Raw genomic sequence first — 12,724 nt, forward strand, 5'->3', positions numbered from 1 at the left:
CTACTCTATCAAGTTCTTCATTCTCTGAATCATTATTAAATCTGCTTGAAGAACAATCATGCTTCTCTTCATACTGAGAGCAGTAAATCACTGCACCTTCTCCTATACCTTGTCAGCAGAATTGGCCACAGTGCACACCATTTGTTTATAAAGATTTCTATTTTAACTTTTATTGCAAATATCTCAGTGAAAGAGTGAATGTTGATGGAAATTATTTTTTTTTTTGGAAGGACATGTCAGATAACAGCAAACATCATATGGTGGTGAAAGCAAAATTCAATTTCTATCAGACCAACGAGGATGAACTCTGCTTTAACAAGGGCGATATCATCCATGTGACCAGAATCGAGGAAGGGGGCTGGTGGGAAGGATCACTCAATGGGAAAAATGGGTGGTTTCCCAGCAACTATGTGAGAGAAATCAAACTGAGTGGTAAGTTGAAAAAAGTATTTGTATTAGATAGATAGCTTAAAAGGTAATGGAAGGTGTATCACTTGTGGAATAAATTTGTGACAGAGTTGGGACAGAGACTACAGAATTTTACAGCTTCAGGCCTGATCTTGGAATTACTTTGTTCAAAGCAAACTTCTGCATAGCCAAGCGTTTCATTGTGAATGTCCATACAGTCATAAAGTGATGATTAATAGTGCTTGTTGGAACAGTGTTTTTAATGCCATTATTACATAAAAGAGCACACAGAATTATGGTAGTTTGAGATACCTTTGTCAGCTTTGATGTGCTGGCTCATCTGGCAGTAGTTTGATACAACTTCCTAGCCATATTTGAGCGCTGCTGAGAGTCACATGTGTAAGTTGCTTCGTCAGTAGCTTACACAGTTCCAGAAGTTGGCTCACCTCCAGAGACAGTTAAGGAGGCATTTGTAATATTGGCCTTTCCACTGATGCCCACATGGGATTATTTTTTAATCTCTAAAATATTTGTAGTGCTGCTTTATGGAGCAATTGTGTACCAAAGACACCAAAGAGGTCCTCCTCCCGTGGTGGAATGAATTTTCCACCAGTGACTTCACCCACATTACTGTCTTGTTACATCGGAACTGGTTCCCCTAACTTTGAGCAGCAAGGGGGTACCAAATCTAAATCCCAACAATTCTAAAGCACTGCAGGTGCTGGAAGCATGAGCAGAGACAGAATAGTTGAGCATGCAGGTCAGTTAGCATTCATGCAGAGGGAAATGGTTATCTCAAGCTGATGACCATTTGTGAGGACTGGAATAATAATTTTAAGATGAGGTGAGGGTGGAGATGGATGGATAGGATAAAGGAATTTATCTCTGATAGGGTGAGGTCAGAATTGACAATAGTGTTGATGCCAGTTTCTGGTTAGCAAGGGATATTGGAAAGAGAGTAGAATCAACGGCCATCTAAATACCATGAAATGCAGAGCTGCAGGAAACGCTGGGCTGGATGTGGTAACAGAGAGAAAAGCTGAGTTAGTATTACAAGTGGATAAGCTACAGCAGAACTCACAGCACAAGTGCATTCTTGGAAGTGATTAAATTCAGTATTGAGTGGAAGACTGCAGGTGGCAGGTGGGATTATGTTCTCCAATCTTGCAGTAGTATACTAGTATAGTGGTATATTAGAACACACAGGTGACTAGTAGAGTGGAGAATTAAAGTGGAAGACAGTGAAAGCTTGGGGGGGCCTGTGACTGGACATTGGTGTGCCACATAGTGGTCATCCAGTCTGTGTTTGGATTCCCTCCTGAAGGTGTTCTTGCCATATTCTGCAACTTCTCCATCATCTCCACTCACTTTCTTCAGATGAAATGTGTGGTGAAGTCAAACAAGGGTAGGACATGTACACTAATTATTACGGGACTTTGGAATGTTGATAAGCAGAGGGGTCTTGGAGATTTAAGTCAATAATTCCATGAAAGTGGCAACACAGGTGCATAGGGTGGTTTAAGAAGACATGCACACACACTTGCTTTGCCCCTCTCACATTAAAGCTATGCCCTCTAGTCCTCTAGTATTCAACTTTTCTACCTGGGGAAAAGATGTTCTTTAACCTATCTATACCAATCAATAATTTTATAAGTATCTATCATGTCTCCATTCTGCCTCCGTTCCAGAGGAAACAACTCAAGTTTATCGAATCTCTTTTTATCCAAGGCTGCATCCTGGTAAACCTCTTCCGAAGTCTCTCCAAAACCTTGACATCGTTTTTGCAATGAGCAACCAGATCTTGACACAAGTGCAGCCTAACCAAAGTTCAGTACAACTGCAGTATGACTTCTTGATTCTTGTAGACTGTGGCCTGACAATGAGGGCAAGCATGTTTTTACTGATCTGTCTGCTTGTGTTGCCACTTTTAGGACTTGGATCCCATCCCAAGATCCCTCTGTGCTGGTCCTTGCCTTCTACCCCTCCTGCCGGGCAGAGTAAGAATGAACTGCCTCTATGATTAGTGTCTATATTCAACAGATTTCCTTTGCAATTTCCATCACGCTCAACCCAATTTCTGCCAGGCAGCTGAACATTCACAGGTTTTGTGTCCATTTGTTATCTTCCCCTTCCCCCAATCTCCACCCTACCCTTTTTGAACCAGATGTCATCTTCAACAGCTTGTTACCACGGCAAACCTAACCTCAGCCACTCAGATGTTCCCCATTGTCCTCTCCCATCCTTCCCCACCCTCTCTCCAACCTAAAGCTAATCTCACTTTCTCAGTTCTGTCCAAGTTTTGTTTCTTCTGCCAATGAGTAACTGCTTACTCTGTCCTTGACTCTCGATTCTGCAGACAGCAGTAAGCAAAGCCATTAGGATTCTGGATTTTATTGACAAATTAGTGGAGATTAGATTTCAGTCAGAAGGTCACAGCCAATATGCTAAGTGTGGGTCCACTCAGCATCCAGTAGTTTGGATAGTGTAGGGGCCTGCAGCAAAGCTGGTTTGCTGTTTTTTTTCACATTGTACAATTAGCTGTACTAACAGAGGCTCTTCAGTCCAGGCTGTAACTGCAACACCTGCTGTGGGAAGAGTTGCCGAGATCATACCATTATCACAAGTGTTTGCAGGCAGTACTGGGAGATGCTGGCTCGTGTTTGTCGATATTTGAAGACAATCTGAACTCTTCCCTGTTCTTACAAACGTGAATGCAAAGATCAGATTAAGGACATTTATCATCTTTGCTTTCTGTGGGAATATATTGCGAGACAGTTTTATGGTGTGTTTACGCACACAGTAGTAATTCATTGGATGTATCCTGTGATGTCCTGAAGCAATGGTCTCTTTAGTTACAAGCTCATCTTCCCTAGAAAAAAATTAAGGGCCTCCTTGGGATGAGGCCTGTATAGCTATGAAACTGGTGAGGTGAGGGTGTTTCTGTCACCCTGCAATGCCTGTCCCACTCCTTCCTTGCTCCTCTTCACCCTCATCCCAGTACTGATGCACTGATTTCTGCAATGGTCTTCACAAGAATGGTTCATCTCCAACTTGTCATTTATGCTAATATTTGTTGTTATTGTCTTTAAATAATAATGCCTTAATTTAGGGAGTTTATTTTCCAGACATCTATTGATGTTGTGTGATGATCATGATAAAGAATTTCGTGACTTAAACACTTGACAATTGGTTCATTCCGCAGAAAAACCAGCCTCTCCAAAGTCAGCAACTTTGAAAAGTTCACCCAAAGGATTTGAAACTCCTCCTGTTAGTAAAAGCTACTACAATGTGGTGAGTGAGACTTGCTTTTTATGTTGAGTTGAATTTGACTGAAGCTTCCTGCAAAATAATTTTGCTATTTTAACACATTCCTAAAGTGAGACGTTTTAAAAGCTCATGTTATGTTTCAGCTTGGTGGAAAAAATTGAATTGTGTATAGGTTTCTCTGGCATAGTAGCTGTACAGTGGCTGAATTTGCAAAACAGCGAGTCAACAGGATCCTAGGACTCCTGTCATGTCCTTGTGGTAATTTTTAATTGGAAAGGAGCCAAGCAAAATGAGTTGGTTAGGCAGCAGGCAAGGAATTTGCCTGATTAATTTGGGCAAATACTTGGGAATATGATTTAAAATTAATTTCTGCTTTTGAAGGCAATTTTATTCGTTTGACTTTCGTAAGCTTTTTATATGAACTATTACATAATTAGTGTAATGCCCAGCCCTGTGATTCATGTCAGGCTGCAAAGTGTTAGCTCTGACCTACCCAAGAGCCTGACAAGTACTGCAAGGTCAGTTAGTCGCAGCACTGGTCTCCCAGAACTTCTGGTATGGGCTGGAGATCCATTTGGACAGGTAATATCATTGCCTTACCGGCAGGAAGTCACCTGTTGCTTTAAGATTATTTTGATGGTTTGAGTTAAACACTGTGTGTTTGGAGATTACCTTCTGTGAACCTACCTGTAAGTTTGCTGTGCTCAGTTCAGAAAACCTACCAGTAAACTAATAGGAACAAGGCTTATGGTGAGATGATGTATTCAAAGAATCAGACAAGGAGAAATTAGGAAATTTCAGTTTTTAATTGGCTTGATTTGAAAACTCTTAGAGATGATGGAGAAATCTTTTTTGACTGACTAAAGTGCCCTAAAATTTTTGAGTGCAAAGGGATGGAGGGAGATTGGAAGACAAAATAGTCTTATACAAGATGTGTTGGAAGGCTCTGAAAGGCAATGAATTATTAAAGATACCACACTTTCTGAAATATTAACTGAAAAATGTTTCATTTAATTTAACAAAAAGGCAGAAAGCATATATGATCTGACAGCAAGAAGTGCAGAAAAGTAAATGTTTCATTGATGGTTTAAAATTTTGATAGCTGTTAGAGAATGTAAGAACTTTAAAAAAAAACTTGTAATAGTCTGTGGAATAGAGTTCCATGAAAAGAAATTTCAATCTCTGGATGGTTATTAATATAGAATAAGCCTAGCAAAAGTGGCAAAATAAAAGTTTGGTGAAATAAGGAACTAGAGGAGATGAAAACGGAATGTAAGCAGTTTTAGTTTAAAGATTAGCTTTATTTATCACGTGTACATTGGAACAGGCAGTGAAATATGTCACTTGTATCAAATCAAATCAGTAAGGATAGTGATGGTCAACCTGCAAGTGTCGCCATGCTTCTGGTGCCAACAGAGCACATCCACAACTCACCAATCGTAATTGTATGCCCTTGGAATGTGGGAGGAAACGGGAACACCCGGAGGAAACCCACATGGTCGCAGGGAGAAGGTGCAAACTCCTTACAGACAGCAGTGGGAATCTAACCCCAGTCTTCCAGCTGATGCTGTAAGACATTGTGCTAGGAATATTCAATGTATAAAACAGTGAGTATTTTAATGTTAATTATGAGATGCTGCTTGAATGAAAAGACTGGTTTTTAAGGATCTACAGTAATATAGGCTATTATTTCTGCCCTGATTTTGCAGCTGAGAAACACAAAAACACTACCCTTACTCCCTGAACTTTAAACAAAGAAACTGTAATTGATTTGTTTGCTGGGAGACAGGAAGTGTATTGTTAGCAAACTGCATATACATAACGTTTTCTTGATAAAAGCTATCAGTATCTTGTTAATTACATCTGGGTCGAATTAAAGCACGCTTCACATGCCTGGCTTTGAAATAATTAAGGTTGTCAATCTGCCTTTCCTGCAGAAAAGACTACGTCCATCAAATGCTGTGAGCTTCAAAAACATATTCTTTAAAAAAAATTGTTTAGCAGCATAATGAAATAATAACCAAAAACTTGCATTTTCAGTTAGCATGATAAATTGTCCTAAGGCTTTTCAGTGCAGTGTCTTCAGATGAACCCAGCTGCAGGAGGAATCAGTGGGACAACTGATGAAAAATTAGCTCATTGAGACAGGTTTTAAGCAATGCTTTAAAGGAGAAGACAAGAATCTTTGAAAGTCAGCTCTGGAGCTTGGGCAGCTTAAAGGCAAGGTCCCCAGTGGTGAGGAATGTTTTGATAGAACGACTAATTTCATATAGCTGTATATTTTGTCATTGTAACTATGCAGAAAATGAGGAACAATTGTAGATTTTGGGAATGTGAAATGAAGTAATCTACAGAAATAAACTGGTGAAGTTTATTTTTGTGTATTTCCAATTTTATTGAAAACTTTCGGTGTAGAAGGTGATGGAGCTGTTGGTTGGTTTCCAAGTCACTGTCAGCAGGCTGTGGATTACCACTCCAGACCCTATGGGAGAACCTGACTTTTCAGAGCACCTCTCCAGCTGGGTTTGGAATATCTGCTGTTAATGCTGTAGGAAGTTAAATAGTAAAGTTGGTTACTAAAAGGGAGATGCTGGACCAGGATATTTTTCAATTAATTATTCCTGTATTGAGGAATTGAAGACTGAGAGGACAGTTGATCATTGTTTGGTTTGTCTGTGGAGGGTAATGAGAGCTTTTCACTGCTTGTTCTGTCAGCAGATTACTGTGATAAATGTGACCTGGTTGCTATGGTGATGGTTTTCGTGATGTTGAAGATGGCCTGTTCAGCTAACTCCCAAGTGGGCACACAGCTGTTACGCATAATTGACACAGTGTACAACTTGAAGAACAATGGCACAGTCAAGAGCAGCTGGGCCATAGATTGCCACACCAAGTGGCTGGGCACTCTGGTTCCCTGTGCCTGTAGCAGCCAGCAATAATGCTGTGCCCCGAGACATTGTGAGCCCGTGGTGCCCTGATACTGATCTGTATGACCCCCTCTCAGTGTGGCAAAAAGCAAAGGGAATGGGTTTACATAAACTGCTAGAAATCGTTGCACAAGAAGGGAAGCATGTTGTGGCTGTTGCTTGGATTGCATTCGGAGACAGGAACTCTGAGCTCGAACCCTATTCTGAAAGCTTGAACACGACTCCAGACCGGCACAGTGGGGCAGTACTGTGGGAGGGGCAGTGCAAAGGGGGCGCCACACAGTGGGAGTCAACGAATGTCATCAGAGATGGATCTCACAGCATACAGAGGCTGTTCAGTACAGCACGTCTGTGCAGACCAGTACTGTCTTGCTCATGGAAATAATATACGGCTATAGTAGCGCAGGTTTATTGTGGTAGTGGGGGAGGTAGGGTTTATTTGTTTATATCAATCCAAGTGATCAGCACTTCGTCCCTAGTTCAAACTGAGTTTGAAGCCATGTTTATGGGTGGGCATCTTGAATGACTCAGAGAAATAGGTAAGTTTAGACCTGGAGTTTCTGGAATGTTTCCCTGTGGCTATCTCTTCAGCCTGTTGGTAACTTGCTTGTTAACAGAGATTGATTATTTGGATTAGTTACAGTTCAATTACTGTCATATCCTGCAACTATCAGAATGATAGATGATGTGCTCAATGGACCTCCCCATGTGCCAGTGTCATTAGCCCACACTTCCAGATACAAGATCCCACTTCATTTCCCAACAAAGGTCGGTATCGACAATGGACACTGGCACATGGGGAGATTTTTAGATTATGAAGACACGTAGTCCTCTATTTTATTGTCATTTAGTAATGCATGCATTAAGAGATGATGCATTATTTCCTCCGGTGTGATATCACAAAACACAGGACAGACCAAGATTGAAAAAACTGACAAAACCACATAATTATAACATATATAGGTTTCCCCCGCCATCTGAAGGTAGAGCGTTCCTATGAAACGGTTCGTAAGCCGAAATGTCATAAAGCGAAGAAGCAATTACAATTTATTTACATGGGAAAATTTTGTGTGCATTCGCAGACCCAAAAATAACCTACCAAATCATGCCAAATAACACATAAAACCTAAAATAACAGTAACATATAGTAAAAGCAGGAATGATATGATAAATACACAGCCTAAATAAAGTAGAAATACTTCTCTACAACGATTGCCTGCACAGATCCCCGTAGCGAAAATCTCATGTAAGCGCTCTCGGCAGAAAATCTCACGCAAGCACTGTTGGCATAAACGTGCTCTCCAGTAACCTTTAAACTATGAAGCTGCCAAATCTACCAAATAACACGTAAAAATACTCAGCCTATATAAAGTAGAAATACTTCTCTACAATGATTGCCTGCACAGATCTCCGTAGTGAAAATCTGGCGCATGTGCCGTAGGCAGAAAATCTCACACAAGCGCTGTTGGCATAAACGCGCTCTCCAGTAGCCTTTAAACTATGAAGTTGCCAAATCTACCAAATAACACGTAAAAATACACAGCCTATATAAAGTAGAAATAATGTATGTACAGTGTAGTATCACTTACCGGAATTAGGAAGACAGTGCCGAGTACACTGATGATAGTGTGTTAGACTGAGTTGTCGCAGGCTGGGTGGTGCAGTGGCCCCCACCCTCTGGGCCACTGACCCGATACATTGCCATGAAGAACGCAGCGGTAGCCGGGAGGCACCCCGCACATCTTTAAGAAAAATACCGAAATAAACATGCTAATTAATTAGGTGCTGCCCGGCACGTAAATGTCGACGCAGATCAGAGGCGATTGCCGATTGCATTGCTTCTGATCTGGGCCGACAATTACGTGCTAGGCGGCACCTAATTAATTAGCATGTTTATTTCGGCTTTTTTCTTAAAGATGTGCTGTGTGCCTCCCGGCTACTGCTGCATTCTCCGCAAATCGGTATCTGTCTGGGGTCCGGGTGTTGGGGTGGCGGGACATGGGGGTGTCATCCCATCGTCGATCAGGGCAGGCAGCTCATCTTCTCCTATGACTGCCCGCCTCGATGTCGAAGGTCGATGTTCGCCGTCTGCTGTGGCTGATGTGGAAGGCTTGCTTGACTGCTGAGTCTTGCGCATTTTTCTATCATACAGTTGTTTCTAAGCACTCAAACCATCCTGCAAGTATCCCCTAAACCTACCTACCCTTTCAAAATTAAAGTCGTACTTTATCATCACAGCGAAAATCTCACGCAGTTGCTTCACTTTCTGCATTCAGTTTCGATTGTTATTCTTTCCTCTTCCAGTTGCATCAGCTCTTCATCTATCAGTTCTTGGTCATGAGATGCCAAAACCTCTTCAACATCATCTTCGTTAACATCCACAAGCCAAACTCACTTTGTCCTTGCTTCGTTCACCGCGATCAAAATGCTTAATTATGTCTAGTTTTACGCTAAGTGTAACACCCTTACTCTTTCAGGCTTTTCCGACACCTTAGAACTCATCTTGCTCAATGCAACATGTTTAAGCAATGCCGCTTCGAATCTGGGGCAGAGTGGCTGTTCGGGGCGCGCGCTGCCTTTTATCGTGCGCTGATTTTTTCGCGTGCTGATTTTTTATCGTGCGCTGCTTTTTTTTCGTAACAGTGAAAACACCTTCTGAAAGCGAAAACAGGGTACTAATGTAGGTCTTTCGTAACAGTGAGGTTTTGTAAAGCAAACATTTGAAAAGTGGGGAACACCTGTAGTTACAACAGTGCACAATACCATAACTTGATGAAGAAGTCCATGAGCACAGTAAAGTTCAAAGTTTCTCAAATGTCCCACATCTTACGCAAGACAGGAGAAGGAAGAAAAACTCTCCCTGCCATGCCGACCACAATCTGACTCTGAGTCATCCAAAAACTTTGCGCTCTGATCAGCTCTCCGACACCGAGTACTGAGCGCCATCTCTGTCCGAGCGATTCGACCTCCTTCTCAGTCGCCAAAAGCAGGCAAGGCTGGGGATTTTGAGGCCTACCCTCTGAAAGATTCCCGACCACACAGTATTGACAGCAGTGAACAGGCGTTTCAGAAATTTCTCCAGATGTTCCTCTGTGCTTTCACATCCATTCTCCATCAAATCAGAATTGTCCACGGCCCCTATTTAACAGATACAATATCATTTTTCACCGGAGGGCTGCACACATGCAGACGCGCCGCCATCTTCTCCTCCCACTATTTGGATTTGGAGTAGCTGTACTGACCTGTACCCATCAGTGCAGTCGGTCCCTATCACTGATCAGTGACTGGGTTACAACTCCACGGGAAAGACTGCTACACCATAGATTTATATCCGGTTGGATTTTATAAGCATAAAAAGGGACACATCTGTCATTCTTCTGCTGGAACACATCTTAACTCTGTTGTAATAGAGAGAGCTTGGTCCTAAGACTATAGGCACTCCAGAATTAATCCCAAGCATCCTTCTGAAGGCAGGTAACCTGTTCCGCATGCAGCATGTTCAGTCTTTTGTGGAGATGATTGCATTTATGTGGTACTCAGTGACAGTATTATCAAGGATGCATCTCACCCTAACCATGGACTTTTTACTCTCCTCCCATCCGGTAGGCGTTACAGGAGCCTCCGCTTCCGCACCAGCAGGTGTAGGAAGAGCTTCTTCCCTGAGGCTGTGAACCTGCTGAACCTCACATCACAGTGCTAAGCAGTATTGCACCCATATTGGACTGTCTCAGTACTTTTATATTTGTGTGCTGTAGCACTTTTTATTCGCAGTTATTTTGTAAAGAACTCTATTCTTTGCATTTCTGATCAGATACTAACTGCTTTGTATCTGTACTTGGCACAATGACAATAAAGTTGAATCTAATCTAATCTTCATTCATAAAGCTCTGGATGTGAACTGCTACAGGTGCGAATGATTATTTACCAGTCTTTCCTCTAAAGACTAAGTATTTCTTCCTCTTCACTCTGTAATGTTTTACTATATGTTTATTTTTTCCTAAAATTTATCACCTTGGGTTTAATTTGCAAGTCTATGAAATCATCTATGAAGGAACTTTGTTTCATCTCGCCCTCTTCACAATTAATAGTGCTGTATACTTCTGTACTAGTCAGATTTGACACATATCCATCAAAACATACAGTGATGTGTTAACAACCAACACAACCTAAGGTGGCAACATATGATGCCACAATGTTGGGCAAAATAATCCCCTTTCCTCCCTCCCACCCACCCACCCACACACCTGGATAGGCCTCCAGTCTCCATGCTTCAGGCACTGGACTTCAACCTCCGGACTTCCAGTTGACCTTGAACTCAAGGCTCACCGACTCACTGAACCTCATTCCTCCCGGTCGCACGGATATCTGATCCCAGGACCCACTGACTCGGGACGGATGTCCTTTGTCGCCCAACCATTTTATTGGCTTTCAGGTGCAGTCGGAGGCTTGGACTTTGGATGTCTTTCGTCACCTGTCTACTTTTCTGCCCCTTCGAGTGCAGAGTGGAAGCCTATATACGCTGGCCTGACCTCCAGCTCCTCCATGTCCCTGTCCCTGTAGCCCTAATCTGACCCCCTAGCTCACCTCACTCTCACCAAAAGCATTGCAGTGAACTTAAGTAACCAACTAAGTCTGAGCTATGACCTCGACAGAAATTGTAGCTCTGTGCTGTCTTGACTGGAAGGGCTTGCTGGTATGCTTCATCTGAGACCCAGGTCCATGTTGTCTGCTGTTTCACCAACGTCTCCCTGTTGGATTACAAATAGACTGAATGGAGATTTTAGCCAAACAAGAAGTTTATGAAAAAGAGACTGGTGTTTCTTTTTTCTCTCCAGGAAATAGAAGGTTGAGAGGTGACCGGGGAGATCTGTTCAAAATTTACTGAAAGGATTCCTAGATTAAGTGTTTCCATTTGTTGGGGAGACACAGGTGGAGTTTAAATGTAAAATGATGAGGATTAAATCCAATCGGGCACACAGGAGAAGCAACTATATATAGAAAGTGTGTAGTTCATTCCCACAGGGAATGGTTGAGATGAATATCATTGAAACTAAAGGAGAAATAAGGTAGGTGGAGAATTGTGGATGATGACCTGTTTCAATGCCCACTCAGTCTTTCTGATGTAGATAATAAGATAAATGATTAAAAATATATGTTTTCACTTTCAGTCGCAGTAAAATGTACAATTGCCAATGGTCACAGGTGATTGGATATCCACAGTGCCAGTGGATTCTGAGTTGGGAGACTGGGTGAGGGGTGGAAAATGTCCTTATGTTTTTTTGCTCCTCTGTGGAAGTGAGTCAGTGTCCTGGCTGTGTGACCCAAGTTTGGTGATTGTATCCAAATCTGTGATGCTGCAGTTTCCATGGTGTCAAAACCGTGAAACAGTCTGTGGCCTCCACTCCTAATGCTGCTTCCTTCCCTCTCCAAGAAGGGAAATAGCGAGGTCATTCTAACAAATATTGTTCTGGGACTGGAAGAGAAAACAAAATTGCTGAGAAATCCAGCAGGTCAGATCCTGATGTAGGGTTTCGACCCAAAACATTGCCTAACTCTTCTTAACAAAACCTGCCTGGCTCCCTGAGTTCCTCCAGCAGTTAGACTTTATTTTCTCCAGGTCCCAGCATGTATGTTCTTTACTGTCTCTGTTCTGTGATTGGTTTTGTGAATTGTCTTGTCTTTTGTCGTTTACTGGGCAGGTGCTGCAGAATATTCTTGACACAGAGTGTGATTATGCAGAGGAACTAACGATGCTTCTGTCAACTTTCCTGCGACCTTTACAAGCCAGCGACAAGTGAGATTAGTTTCTTTGTCTGTCTGTTATATTTTTTAGCCGGCTCTAATGGGTTTTGTTTCCCACCCTCAGCACTTTGTACAAATAGTGAAGTAAACAATTTTAGGAGAATAAAACAGGAGGGCATTGTGTTGGTGAGTATTTCACACATAACTTTTATTTATCATAGACTTCAATATGGGGAACATTGCTCCCTGCTGCTCAGAATAGCCTGCATAAAATTTGAGCTTGAGCCTGGGCCAAACTGGGTAGGGTCGAGAGAGCAGAGGAGGGTGTAAAGGTCACACTGACAAGCTGATTGAGTGGGCAAGAACATTATGTGGGGGAA

General features: G+C 42.2%; 1 protein-coding gene across 6 annotated transcripts in view; it reads left to right on the forward strand.

The window, feature by feature from the left end:
* The window catches only part of LOC140198052 (rho guanine nucleotide exchange factor 7-like), an 81,112-nt gene that overhangs the window by 24,953 nt on the left and 43,435 nt on the right, over positions 1 to 12,724 (forward strand). For all 6 annotated transcript variants that reach the window (XM_072258903.1, XM_072258905.1, XM_072258909.1 and 3 more), the window contains exons 5-7: positions 231 to 432; positions 3,611 to 3,699; positions 12,302 to 12,396. In XM_072258903.1, coding sequence (XP_072115004.1) covers positions 231 to 432; positions 3,611 to 3,699; positions 12,302 to 12,396 — 386 coding nt within the window. The remainder of the gene's footprint in view (positions 1 to 230; positions 433 to 3,610; positions 3,700 to 12,301; positions 12,397 to 12,724) is intronic.

The sequence above is a fragment of the Mobula birostris genome, chromosome 5 (genome assembly GCF_030028105.1).
Source record: "Mobula birostris isolate sMobBir1 chromosome 5, sMobBir1.hap1, whole genome shotgun sequence".
NCBI lineage: Eukaryota > Metazoa > Chordata > Chondrichthyes > Myliobatiformes > Myliobatidae > Mobula > Mobula birostris.